The following is a 15,000-nucleotide window of genomic DNA, read 5'->3' as shown; positions in this document are numbered from 1 at the left end:
GTTCTGTCTCCCTATAATGTTTGATCCTGCTCTGTCTCTCTGTAATGTTTGATCCTGTTCTGTCTCCCCGTGATTTTTGAATCATGTTCTGTCTCCCTATAATGTTTGATCCTGCTCTGTCTCTCTGTAATGTTTGATCCTGTTCTGTCTCAATGTAATATTTGACCCTGTTCTGTCTCAATGTAATATTTGACCCTGTTCTGTCTCAATGTAGTATTTGATTCTGTTCTGTCTCTCTGTAATGTTTGATCCTGTTTTGTCTCCCTGTAATGTGTGATCCTGTTCTGTCTCAATGTAATATTTGATTCTGTTCTGTCTCTCTGTAATATTTGATCCTGTTCTGTCTCCCCGTGAGTTTTGAATCATGTTCTGTCTCCCTATAATGTTTGATCCTGCTCCGTCTCTCTGTAATGTTTGATCCTGTTCTGTCTCCCTGTAATGTTTGATCCTGTTCTGTCTCCCTGTAATGTTTGATCCTGTTCCGTCTCCCTGTAATGTTTGATCCTGTTCTGTCTCCCTGTAATATTTGATCCTGTTCTGTCTCCCTGTAATGTTTGATCCTGTTCTGTCTCCCTGTAATGTTTGATCCTGTTCTGTCTCCCCGTGATTTTTGAATCATGTTCTGTCTCCCTATAATGTTTGATCCTGCTCTGTCTCTCTGTAATGTTTGATCCTGTTCTGTCTCCCCGTGATTTTTGAATCATGTTCTGTCTCCCTATAATGTTTGATCCTGCTCTGTCTCTCTGTAATGTTTGATCCTGCTCTGTCTCTCTGTAATGTTTGATCCTGTTCTGTCTCAATGTAATATTTGACCCTGTTCTGTCTCAATGTAATATTTGACCCTGTTCTGTCTCAATGTAATATTTGATTCTGTTCTGTCTCTCTGTAATGTTTGATCCTGTTTTGTCTCCCTGTAATGTTTGATCCTGTTCTGTCTCAATGTAATATTTGATTCTGTTCTGTCTCTCTGTAATATTTGATCCTGTTCTGTCTCCCCGTGATTTTTGAATCATGTTCTGTCTCCCTATAATGTTTGATCCTGCTCTGTCTCTCTGTAATGTTTGATCCTGCTCTGTCTCTCTGTAATGTTTGATCCTGTTCTGTCTCAATGTAATATTTGACCCTGTTCTGTCTCAATGTAATATTTGACCCTGTTCTGTCTCAATGTAATATTTGATTCTGTTCTGTCTCTCTGTAATGTTTGATCCTGTTTTGTCTCCCTGTAATGTTTGATCCTGTTCTGTCTCAATGTAATATTTGATTCTGTTCTGTCTCTCTGTAATATTTGATCCTGTTCTGTCTCCCCGTGAGTTTTGAATCATGTTCTGTCTCCCTATAATGTTTGATCCTGCTCTGTCTCTCTGTAATGTTTGATCCTGTTCTGTCTCCCTGTAATGTTTGATCCTGTTCTGTCTCCCTGTAATGTTTGATCCTGTTCCGTCTCCCTGTAATGTTTGATCCTGTTCTGTCTCCCTGTAATATTTGATCCTGTTCTGTCTCCCTGTAATATTTGATCCTGTTCTGTCTCCCTGTAATGTTTGATCCTGTTCTGTATCCCTGTAATGTTTGATCCTGTTCTGTCTCAATGTAATATTTGATCCTGTTCTGTCTCCCTGTAATGTTTGATCTTGTTCTGTCTCCGTGTAATGTTTGATCCTGTTTTGTCTCCCTGTAATATTTGATCCTGTTCTGTCGGCCTGTAATGTTTGATCCTGTTCTGTCGCCCTTTAATGTTTGATCCTGTTCTGTCTCCCTTTACTGTTTGATCATGCTCTGTCTCAATGTAATATTTGATCCTGTTCTGTCTCCCTGTAATATTTGATCCTGTTCTGTCTCCCTGTAATGTTTGATCCTGTTCTGTCTCCCTGTAATGTTTGATCCTGTTCTGTATCCCTGTAATGTTTGATTCTGTTCTGTCTCAATGTAATATTTGATCCTGTTCTGTCTCCCTGTAATGTTTGATCTTGTTCTGTCTCCGTGTAATGTTTGATCCTGTTCTGTCTCCCTGTAATATTTGATCCTGTTCTGTCGGCCTGTAATGTTTGATCCTGTTCTGTCGCCCTGTAATGTTTGATCCTGTTCTGTCTCCCTTTACTGTTTGATCCTGCTCTGTCTCAATGTAATATTTGATTCTGTTCCGTCTCCCTGTAATGTTTGATCCTGTTCTTTCTCCCTGTAATGTTTGATCCTGTTCTGTCTCCCTGTATTGTTTGATCCTGCTCTGTCTCCCTGTACTGTTTGATCCTGTTCTGTCTCCCTGTAATGTTTGATCCTGTTCTGTCTCCCTGTAATGTTTGATCCTGTTCTGTCTCCCTGTAATGTTTGATCCTGTTCTGTCGGCCTGTAATGTTTGATCCTGTTCTGTCTCCCTTTACTGTTTGATCCTGTTCTGTATCCCTGTAATGTTTGATCCTGTTCTGTCTCCCTGTAATGTTTGATTCTGTTCTGTCTCTCTGTAATATTTGATCCTGTTCTGTCTCCCTGTAATGTTTGATCCTGTTCTGTCTCCCTGAAATGTTTGTCTGCTCTTCAATGGGATTGTGCTGAAAATGTTAATTTCCCCTCGGGGATTAATAAAGTATTTCTGATTGTAATTCTGATTCTGATTCTGATTCTAATTCTGATCCCCTTCCAAAGATATGAACAGTGCATACATTTCAGTGAAGGAAATGACAAAAAGTAATATATATATGAATTGATATGAATTAAATATGAAAGTGTTTAAATAACCCAAAAGAGGGCACGTTGCAAAGATAATAAAACATAGTACAAAGTGCCACAATGAAAGAAGAACTATGTGAATAAATGGAATAAAATAGAGCATTTCTAGAAAGTCTGCATCTATATTCCAGTTCAAGGATGCTTTTGCAGACAACTGACCTCAGGATGAGCTGCTCCAGGATTTTGGTCTTCACTTCTTCCTCCTGCAGACGCTTCTGAGTCTCCTCCTCGGCGGGAGCGCCGTCTAACAACCAGCGCTCTCTCAGCGCCTTGGACTGCAATCAGACGCCATGACACTCCATTACTTGTGTTTCCCACCAGTCTCTAATCATGCATCTCTGACAAAAGACGCGACACGAGGAGGTTGAATATGAAATGGGGGGGGGGGGGGGGGGGGGGGGGGGGGGGGGAAGGAAAACCACGCTTTGATCAGGCGGATGTTCCCGTCCTCACCAACAATAAAACTAACATTGATTCATATTATTATTATTGGATTATTTCATATAAAATGTTTTCTTCCCCATCATTTCAACTAGAGCAGAGGTCAGCAACCCACAATGTTGAAAGAGCCATATTGACATTAAACTACTGCAACTCACTTCCTGTGGGGATCCCCAGCAAGAAGATCCAGAAGCTGCAATACTTACTTACTTACGATCCTGACCAGAGTGCGGAGATACCACCACATCACACCAACTCTCAAATCCCTTCGCTGGCTTCCTGTTCCACTCAGGGTTGAATACAAAGTCTCCCTACTAACTCACCAGGGCCTCCATGGAAATGCCCCCCCTCTACCTCAAAGAACTGCTCACCCCCAAATCCTCCACCCTGTCCACCTGAGGGCACCACAGACTGTGGATGCTTTTAAAAAAGGCTTAAAAACCCTTCTTTTTAAAAAAGCCTTTTTTTTTTTTTTTTTTTTTAGATACATGCATACTAGTTTTAGCTATTTGGCTGTTCTAGTTTTTATTTATTATTTATTTTCTATTATCTTTTTATTTTTTATTTTTATTTTTTTTAATACACTGTAGCAGTTTGAGGTTGTTTACTCAATGTAAAGTGCTTTTTACAAATAAAATCTATTATTATTATTAGGGATGTCGATGCCGATAAATGCGTTAAAATGTAATATCGGAAATTATCGGCATCGGTTTTTTTTATTATCTGTATCATTTTTTATTTAAAAAAAAAAAATTAAATCAACATAAAAAAACACAAGATACACTTACAATTAGTGCACCAACCCAAAAAACCTCCCCCCCCCCATTTCTTTCTGTTATTAATATTCTGCTTCCTACATTATATATCAATATATATCAACACAGTCTGCAAGGGATACAGTCCGTAAGCACACATGATTGTGCGTGCTGCTGCTCCACTAATAGTACTAACCTTTAACAGTTAATTTTACAAATTTTCATTCATTACTAGTTTCTATGTAACTGTTTTTATATTGTTTTACTTTCTTTTTTATTCAAGAAAATGTTTTTAATTTATTTATCTTATTTTATTTGATTCATTTTAAAAAAAAAGTACCTTATCTTCACCATACCTGGTTGTCCAAATTAGGCATAATAATGTGTTAATTCCACGACTGTGTATATCGGTTGATATCGGTATCGGTTGATATCGGTATTGGTAATTAAAGAGTTGGACAATATCGGCATATCGGATATCGGCAAAAAGCCATTATCGGACATCCCTATTAAAAACCCTTCTTTTTAAAAAAGCCTTTTTTTTAATTTTTTTTTTAGATACATGCATACTAGTTTTAGCTATTTGGCTGTTCTAGTTTTTATTTTTTATTTATTTTCTATTATCTTTTTATTTTATTATTATTTTTTTTAATACACTGTAGCACTTTGAGGTTGTTTACTCAATGTAAAGTGCTTTTTACAAATAAAATCTATTATTATTATTAGGGATGTCCGATAATATCGATATTATCGGCCGATAAATGCGTTAAAATGTAATATCGGAAATTATCGGTATCGTTTTTTTATTATCTGTATCGTTTTTTTGTTGTTGTTTTTTTTTATTAAATCAACATAAAAAACACAAGATACACTTACAATTAGTGCACCAACCCAAAAAACCTCCCTCCCCCCATTTCTTTCTGTTATTAATATTCTGGTTCCTACATTATATATCAATATATATCAATACAGTCTGCAAGGGATACAGTCCGTAAGCACACATGATTGTGCGTGCTGCTGCTCCACTAATAGTACTAACCTTTAACAGTTAATTTTACTCATTTTCATTCATTACTAGTTTCTATGTAACTGTTTTTATATTGTTTTACTTTCTTTTTTTATTTAGGAAAATGTTTTTAATTTATTTATCTTATTTTATTTGATTCATTTTTTAAAAAAGGACCTTATCTTCACCATACCTGGTTGTCCAAATTAGGCATAATAATGTGTTAATTCCACGACTGTATATATCGGTTGATATCGGTATCGGTTGGTATCGGTATCGGTAATTAAAGAGTTGGACAATATCGGCATATCGGATATTGGCAAAAAGCCATTATCGGACATCCCTATTAAAAACCCTTCTTTTTAAAAAAGCCTTTTTTTTTTTTTAGATATATGCATACTACTTTTAGCTATTTGGCTGTTCTAGTTTTTTATTTTTTTATTTTTTTAATTATATTTTTATTTTTTTATTTTTTATTTTTTAATACACTGTAGCACTTTGAGGTTGTTTACTCAATGTAAAGTGCTTTTTACAAATAAAATCTATTATTATTATTATTATTATTATTATTATTATTATTATTATTATTATTATTATTATTATTATTATTATATTAGACCAAAAATACAAAAACAAATCTGTCTGGAGCCGCAAAAAATAAAAAGCCATATTACATACAGATAGTGTGTCATGAGATATAAATGTAATTAAGAGGACTTAAAGGAAACTAAATGAGCTCAAATATAGCTACAAAGGAGGCATAATGATGCAATATGTACATATAGCTAGCCTAAATAGCATGTTAGCATCGATTAGCTTGCAGTCATGCAGTGACCAAATATGCCCGATTAGCACTCCACACAAGTCAATAACATCAACAAAACTCACCTTTGTGCATTCATGTACAGCGTTAAAAGTTTGGTGGACAAAATGAGACAGCGAAAGGAGTGGCATAAAACGCGTCTTTCTGTGGCAGCGTCGGAGAAAGTTGTACATGTAAACAAACTGTTGAGTCACAGTCCACGCAACGGTGAGTTCAAGGGACGTTGAAATGAGTAGGACAAAATGGCGCTGGCCAAATACTCGAATCAGTGAAGCATGTTTAATACAAACGGTGCGATTTATAACATTTAGGGAGGTTTGTGTCATGTTTGTCCTCCTACAGCAGGGGTCACCAACGCGGTGCCCGCGGGCACCAGGTAGCCCGTAAGGACCAGATGAGTAGCCCGCTGGCCTGTTCTAAAAATAGCTCAAATAGCAGCACTTACCAGTGAGCTGCCTCGATTTTTTAAATTATATTTATTTACTAGCAAGCTGGTCTCGCTTTGCCCGACATTTTTAATTCTAAGAGAGACAAAACTCAAATAGAATTTGAAAATCCAAGAAAATATTTTAAAGACTTGGTCTTCACTTGTTTAAATAAATTCATTATTGTTTTTACTTTGCTTCTTATAACTTTCAGAAAGACAATTTTAGAGAAAAAAATACAACCTTAAAAATGATTTTAGGATTTTTAAACACATATACCTTTTTACCTTTTAAATTCCTTCCTCTTCTTTCCTGACAATTTAAATCAATGTTTCAAGTAAATTAATTGTTTTTATTGTAAAGAATAATACATAAATTTTAATTTAATTCTTCATTTTAGCTTCTGTTTTTTCGACGAAGAATATTTGTGAAATATTTCTTCAAACTTATTATGATTAAAATTCAAAAAAATTATTCTGGCAAATCTAAAAAATCTGTAGAATCAAATTTAAATCTTATTTCAAAGTCTTTTCAATTTCTTTTAAAATTTTTGTTCTGGAAAATCTAGAAGAAATAATGATTTGTCTTTGTTAGAAATATTTGTTATATATTCTAACAAAGTGCAGATTGGATTTTAACCTGTTTAAAACATGTCATCAAAATTGTAAAATTAATCTTAATCAGGAAAAATTACTAATGATGTTCCATAAATTATTATTTTTGATTTTTTCAAAAAGATTCCAATTAGCTAGTTTTTCTCTTCTTTTTTTTGGTTGAATTTTGAATTTTAAAGAGTCGAAATTGAAGATAAACTATGTTTCAAAATTTAATTGTCATTTTTTTTGTGTTTTCTCCTCTTTTAAACCGTTCAATTAAGTGTAAATATCATTAATTATTAATAATAACATAGAGTTAAAGGTACATTGAGCAAATTGGCTATTTCTGGCAATTTATTGAAGTGTGTATCAAACTGGTAGCCCTTCGCATTAATCACTACCCAAGAAGTAGCCCTTGCTTTCAAAAAGGTTGGTGACCCCTGATCTACAGAAACCATATTAACACAAAAAATATATTTTTTTCCCCTCATCTTTTTCCATTTTTCATACATTTTTGAAAAAGCTCCAGAGAGCCACTAGGGCGGCGCCAAAGATGCCGACCCCCGAACTAGAGGGAGGAACCATCCGACTGTTGATAGTATCGATACCAAGGGTATTATCAGTATCAGATCGATACTAATGTGGTGCCATTCATATTTTATACTAGGTTCATTTTCTAGCTGTGTTTTGTTGTTGATATTTCTATATTCATTATTTGCAGTATTTTTTATGTTGCTTACAAGCAAAAACTCACCTCAAGAGAGCTTTAGGGGCCAGAAGGATTTGAACGGTCACACTTGTCAGTACTTTTGTGTGTTCATGTGCTAGTAAATGTGTATTTAGGTGAACAATCTGATGAGCCCTGTGAAATACCCGTATTTTTCGGACTATAAGGCGCACTTAAAATCCTTCCATTTTCTCAAAAACCGACAGTGCACCTTATGACCCGGTGCGCCTAATGTACGGAATCATTCTGGTTGTGCTTACTGACCTCGAAGCTATTTTATTTGGTACATATACATATATACATATATATATATATATATATATATATATATATATATATATATATATATATATATATATATATATATATATATATATATATATATATATATATACTATACTCTGTCTCAAAGTGTTAACATGTGCTCAAAGTTTCCTTACCATTATTGCTATGTTGTCTATTACCATTGTTGCTATGTTGTCTATTACCATTATTGCTATGTTGTCTATAACCATTATTGCTATGTTGTCTATTACCATTATTGCTATGTTGTCTATTACCATTGTTGCTATGTTGTCTATTACCATTATTGCTATGTTGTCTATTACCATTATTGCTATGTTGTCTATTACCATTGTTGCTATGTTGTCTATTACCATTGTTGCTATGTTGTCTATTACCATTATTGCTATGTTGTCTATTACCATTGTTGCTATGTTGTCTATTACCATTGTTGCTATGTTGTCTATTACCATTGTTGCTATGTTGTCTATTACCATTATTGCTATGTTGCCTATTACCATTATTGCTATGTTGCCTCTTACCATTATTGCTATGTTGTCTATTACCATTATTGCTATGTTGTCTATTACCATTATTGCTATGTTGTCTATTACCATTATTGCTATGTTGCCTATTACCATTATTGCTATGTTGTCTATTACCATTGTTGCTATGTTGTCTATTACCATTATTGCTATGTTGTCTATTACCATTATTGCTATGTTGTCTTTTACCATTATTGCTATGTTGTCTATTACCATTATTGCTATGTTGTCTATTACCATTATTACTATGTTGTCTATTACCATTGTTGCTATGTTGTCTATTACCATTATTGCTATGTTGTCTATTACCATTGTTGCTATGTTGTCTATTACCATTATTGCTATGTTGTCTATTACCATTGTTGCTATGTTGTCTATTACCATTGTTGCTATGTTGTCTATTACCATTGTTGCTATGTTGTCTATTACCATTATTGCTATGTTGCCTATTACCATTATTGCTATGTTGCCTCTTACCATTATTGCTATGTTGTCTATTACCATTATTGCTATGTTGTCTATTACCATTATTGCTATGTTGTCTATTACCATTATTGCTATGTTGCCTATTACCATTATTGCTATGTTGTCTATTACCATTGTTGCTATGTTGTCTATTACCATTATTGCTATGTTGTCTATTACCATTATTGCTATGTTGTCTTTTACCATTATTGCTATGTTGTCTATTACCATTATTGCTATGTTGTCTATTACCATTATTACTATGTTGTCTATTACCATTGTTGCTATGTTGTCTATTACCATTATTGCTATGTTGTCTATTACCATTATTGCTATGTTGTCTATTACCATTGTTGCTATATTCATTCTTCCTACATTGTTGATACAAATGATTGTTACAGTGTAATAATGATTGTTACCTGTGGTAATGTCACTATGATACAACATGTGTATTATAATCCTTGAACAAAGTAAGAGTAAAACTCATGTGAATAATCACTGAATGGAGAACTGGGGGTGGGATTAAATAAATGATCTTCTTACCACTCCCTTTCAGGTAAAACTGGACAATCATGCATTACATACTGTACATTACCTTTTGCACTATATTCATTCATATTATTATGTGTTGTCAACTTTGTACTTTTTTATGTCGTTGCCTGAAATGAATAAAAAAAGGAAAAAAAAAAAAATACATGGTGAAATTATAAGTGTGACCAGTAGATGGCAGTCATACATAAAATATACGTGTAAACTGCAAGCTGACGCCAGTAAACAACACCAAAACTTTAAATGTTCCATTGAGAATATAGAACATCACACACGGCGCTCAAAATCTGTCAAAATATTTTCGATACGACTTCGGTAAGCTATGGACTGTCGGCATATTAAACATAGGAGTATTATTATGGTGTGTGTATAAGGACTGCAAAATGGCACCTGGCGTTTTGTTTCGCAATGTTGACGAGGCAATGTTGAGCCTGACTGTCCTTTTATCCGGGCAGGCTCCCCTTTTCTCATTTTTGTCTCTTCTGGCAAAACTTTTCGTTTCTTTGGTTGTTTTGTAGCTTCTACCATGATAGCAGCAATTGTACACTTCTACTGTTGCTTATTAGCCTTGCACACATTAGTTTTTTAATTACTTATTTATATTTTTAGTTCATTGTTAATATTTCTATGACATTGAACAAGAGAGTAGAGTCTACTAAATGAAATTCCTTGTGTGTTAAATATACTTGGCCAGTAAAGTTGATTCCGATTCTGATAACAAAATGATATTTTTTAATCTAACATTCTACATTGAGCTGAAAATAATAACAACTGTGCTGTCTAATTGTTATATTTAGTTGTCTTACACTTCTGAGTACCATTTGCAAGTATGAATCATTTCAGTTTGTCCTAGGTGTGTCGCTGTAGTCAGGAAGTAGTCTTTGCCATGCCGTGTTAACCTGTAAGTTCCCCTTATCTTCTGTCTGCCATTTTCCTTACGAATATTATTTTTTCTTGCAGAAAATAGTTTTTGTAAATTTTTTTATTTTAATTTTTTTTAACCATGCAAATTATTTTTTTTTAGCTTTCGAAAAATAGTTTTTATGCATGCTAATATTTTTTTTACTTGCAGAAAATAGATTATTTGTACCTGTGAATATTCTTTTTACCAGCATAATTAAAAACATTTTTTTTTACCATGCGAATCGATTTTTTTGGTTTTTACTTGCGAATCATTTTTACACTTGCAGAAAATTCGTTTTTATACTTGCTAATCGTTTTTTTCTTGCAGAAAATAGTTTTTGTACATGTGAGTCATTTCTTTCATAAACATTTTTTTTAACCATGCAAATGAATTTTTTTTAACTTTCGAATTTTTTTTTTATATACATGCTAATATTTTTCTTACTTGCAGAAAATAGATTATTTGTACCTGTGAATATTTTTTTTACCAGCAGAATTTAAAAACTTTTTTTTTTACCATGCGAATCGATTTTTTTGTTTTTTTTACTTGCAAATCATTTTTACACTTGCAGAAAATTTGTTTTAATACTTGCTAATTGTTTTTTTTACTTGCAAAAAATAGTTTTTATGCATGCAAATACTTTTTTTTACTTGATGAAAATAGTATTTTTGTGCATTTGTGGAGTTTTGGTTCGAAAAATGTTTTTTATACATGCTAATATTTTTTTTACTTGCAGAAAACAGATTATTTGTACCTGTGAATATTTTTTTAACCAGCAGAATTAAAACAATTTTTTTTTACCATGCGAATCAATTTTTTTTTTTTTTTTTTACTTGTAAATCATTTTTTACACTTGCAGAAAATTTGTTTTAATACTTGCTAATTGTTTATTTTACTTGCTAATTGTTTTTTTTACTTGAAAAAAATAGTTTTTATGCATGCAAATACTTTTTTTACTTAATGAAAATAGTATTTTTGTGCATTTGTGGAGTTTTGGTTCGAAAAATGGTTTTTATACATGCTAATATTTTTTTTACTTGCAGAAAACAGATTATTTGTACCTGTGAATATTTTTTTTACCAGCAGAATTAAAACAATTTTTTTTTACCATACGAATCGATTTTTTTGGGGGTTTTTACTTGCAAATCATTTTTACACTTGCAGAAAATTTGTTTTAATACTTGCTAATTGTTTTTTTTACTTGCAAAAAATAGTTTTTATGCATGCAAATACTTTTTTTACTTGATGAAAATAGTATTTTTGTGCATTTGTGGAGATTTGGTTCGAAAAATGTTTTTTATACATGCTAATATTTTTTTGACTTGCAGAAAACAGATTATTTGTACCTGTGAATATTTTTTTTACCAGCAGAATTAAAACAATTTTTTTTTACCATGCGAATCGATTTTTTTGGGGTTTTTTACTTGCAAATCATTTTTACACTTGCAAAAAATTTGTTTTAATACTTGCTAATTGTTTTTTTTACTTGCAAAAAATAGTTTTTATGCATGCAAATACTTTTTTTACTTGATGAAAATAGTATTTTTGTGCATTTGTGGAGTTTTGGTTCGAAACGTGTTTTTTATACATGCTAATATTTTTTTTACTTTCAAAAAATAGATTATTTTTGTACCTGTGAATATTTATTTTACCAGCAGAATTAAAACACATTTTTTTTACCATGCGAATCAATTTTTTTTGTTTTTTTTTACTTGCAAATCATTTTTACACTTGCAGAAAATTCGTTTTTATACTTGCTAATTGTTTTTTTTACTTGCAAAAAATAGTTTTTATGCATGCAAATACTTTTTTTACTTGATGAAAATAGTATTTTTGTGCATTTGTGGAGTTTTGGTTCGAAAAGTGTTTTTTATACATGCTAATATTTTTTTTACTTGCAAAAAATAGATTATTTTTGTACCTGTGAATATTTATTTTACCAGCAGAATTAAAACACATTTTTTTTACCATGCGAATCAATTTTTTTTGTTTTTTTTTACTTGCAAATCACTTTTACACTTGCAGAAAATTCGTTTTTATACTTGCTATTTGTTTTTTTTACTTGCAAAAAATAGTTTTTATGCATGCAAATACTGTTTTTACTTGATGAAAATAGTATTTTTGTGCATTTGTGGAGTTTTGGTTCGAAAAATGTTTTTTATACATGCTAATATTTTTTTTACTTGCAGAAAACAGATTATTTGTACCTGTGAATATTTTTTTTACCAGCAGAATTAAAACATTTTTTTTTTACCATGCGAATCGATTTTTTGGGTTTTTTTTACTTGCAAATCATTTTTACACTTGCAGAAAATTTGTTTTAATACTTGCTAATTGTTTTTTTTACTTGCAAAAAATAGTTTTTATGCATGCAAATACTTTTTTTACTTGATGAAAATAGTATTTTTGTGCATTTGTGGAGTTTTGGTTCGAAAAATGTTTTTTATACATGCTAATATTTTTTTTTACTTGCAGAAAATAGATTATTTGTACCTGTGAATATTTTTTTTACCAGCAGAATTAAAAGACATTTTTTTTTTACCATGCGAATCGATTTTTTTGTTTTTTTTTACTTGCAAATAATTTTTACACTTGCAGAAAATTTGTTTTAATACTTGCTAATTGTTTTTTTTACTTGCAAAAAATAGTTTTTATGCATACAAATACTTTTTTTACTTGATGAAAATAGTATTTTTGTGCATTTGTGGAGTTTTGGTTAGAAAAATGTTTTTTATACATGCTAATATTTTTTTTACTTGCAGAAAATAGATTATTTGTACCTGTGAATATTTTTTTTTAACAGCAGAATTAAAACACATTTTTTTTACCATGCGAATCGATTTTTTTATTTTTTTTTTACTTGCAAATCATTTTTACACTTGCAGAAAATTTGTTTTAATACTTGCTAATCGTTTTTTTCTTGCAGAAAATAGTTTTTGTACATGTGAGTCATTTTTTTCATAAACATTTTTTTTAACCATGCAAATGAATTTTTTTTAACTTTCGAAAACATTTTTTTTATACATGCTAATATTTTTCTTACTTGCAGAAAATAGATTATTTGTACCTGTGAATATTTTTTTTTACCAGCAGAATTTAAACATTTTTTTTTTAACCATGCGAATAGATTTTTTTTTGGTTTTTACTTGCGAATCATTTTTGCGGTATAGCTCGGTTGGTAGAGTGGCCGTGCCATCAACCTGAGGGTTGCAGGTTCGATCCCCGCTTCCGCCATCCTAGTCACTGCCGTTGTGTCCTTGGGCAAGACACTTTACCCACCTGCTCCCAGTGCCACCCACACTGGTTTAAATGTAACTTAGATATTGGGTTTTCACTATGTAAAGCGCTTTGAGTCACTAGAGAAAAGCGCTATATAAATATAATTCACTTCACTTCACTTCACACTTGCAAAAAATTCGTTTTTATACTTGCTAATTGTTTTTTTTTAACTTGCAAAAAATAGTTTTTATACATGCAAATACTTTTTTTTACTTGATGAAAATAGTATTTTTGTGCATTTGTGGAGTTTTGGTTCGAAAAATATTTTTTATACATGTTAATATTTTTCTTACTTGCAGAAAATAGATTATTTGTACCTGTGAATATTTTTTTTACCAGCAGAATTAAAAAAAAATTTTTTTTACCATGCGAATCGATTTTGTTTTGTTTTTTACTTGCGAATCATTTTTACACTTGCAGAAAATTCGTTTTTATACTTGCTAATCGTTTTTTTTACTTGCAAAAAATAGTTTTTATACATGCAAATACTTTTTTTACTTGATGAAAATAGTATTTTTGTGCATTTGTGGAGTTTTGGTTCGAAAAATGTTTTTTATACATGCTAATATTTTTTTTACTTGCAGAAAATAGATTATTTGTACCTGTGAATATTTTTTTTACCAGCAGAATTAAAACAATTTTTTTTTTACCATGCGAATCGATTTTTTTGTTTTTTTTAACTGGCAAATCATTTTTACACTTGCAGAAAATTTGTTTTAATACTTGCTAATTGTTTTTTTTTACTTGCAAAAAATAGTTTTCATGCATGCAAATACTTTTTTTACTTGATGAAAATAGTATTTTTGTGCATTTGTGGAGTTTTGGTTCGAAAAATGTTTTTTATACATGCTAATATTTTTTTTACTTGCAGAAAATAGATTATTTGTACCTGTGAATATTTTTTTTACCAGCATAATTAAAAAACATTTTTTTTACCATGCGAATCTATTTTTTTGGTTTTTTACTTGCGAATCATTTTTACACTTGCAGAAAATTTGTTTTTATACTTGCTAATCGTTTTTTTCTTGCAGAAAATAGTTTTTGTTCATGTGAGTCATTTTTTTCATGAACATTTTTTTTAACCATGCAAATGAATTTTTTTTAACTTTCGAAAAAAATTTTTTTTACATGCTTATATTTTTCATACTTGCAGAAAATAGATTATTTGTACCTGTGAATATTTTTTTTACCAGCAGAATTTTTTTAAACATTTTTTTACCATGTGAATCGTTTTTTTTTTTGGTTTTCACTTGCGAATAATTTTTACACTTGCAGAAAATTCGTTTTTATACTTGCTAATTGTTTTTTTTTAACTTGCAAAAAATAGTTTATATACATGCAAATACTTTTTTTTACTTGATGAAAATAGTATTTTTGTGCATTTGTGGAGTTTTGGTTTGAAAAATGTTTTTTATACATGCTAATATTTTTTTTACTTGCAGAAAATAGATTATTTGTACCTGTGAATATTTTTTTTACCAG

The 15,000-nt window shown here is 31.2% G+C and overlaps 1 protein-coding gene across 2 annotated transcripts in view; it reads right to left on the bottom strand.

Annotated features, from left to right (window-relative positions):
• Nucleotides 1-15,000, bottom strand: part of LOC133646008 (paralemmin-1-like) — an 84,232-nt gene that overhangs the window by 3,183 nt on the left and 66,049 nt on the right. For both annotated transcript variants that reach the window (XM_062040945.1, XM_062040946.1), the window contains exon 4: nt 2,881-2,996. In XM_062040945.1, coding sequence (XP_061896929.1) covers nt 2,881-2,996 — 116 coding nt within the window. The remainder of the gene's footprint in view (nt 1-2,880; nt 2,997-15,000) is intronic.

Source organism: Entelurus aequoreus, linkage group LG03 (genome assembly GCF_033978785.1).
Source record: "Entelurus aequoreus isolate RoL-2023_Sb linkage group LG03, RoL_Eaeq_v1.1, whole genome shotgun sequence".
In the NCBI taxonomy this organism is placed as follows: Eukaryota; Metazoa; Chordata; class Actinopteri; order Syngnathiformes; family Syngnathidae; genus Entelurus; species Entelurus aequoreus.
Note: the sequence above shows the minus strand (reverse complement) of the source record. Positions and strands in the feature narration are given on the sequence as shown.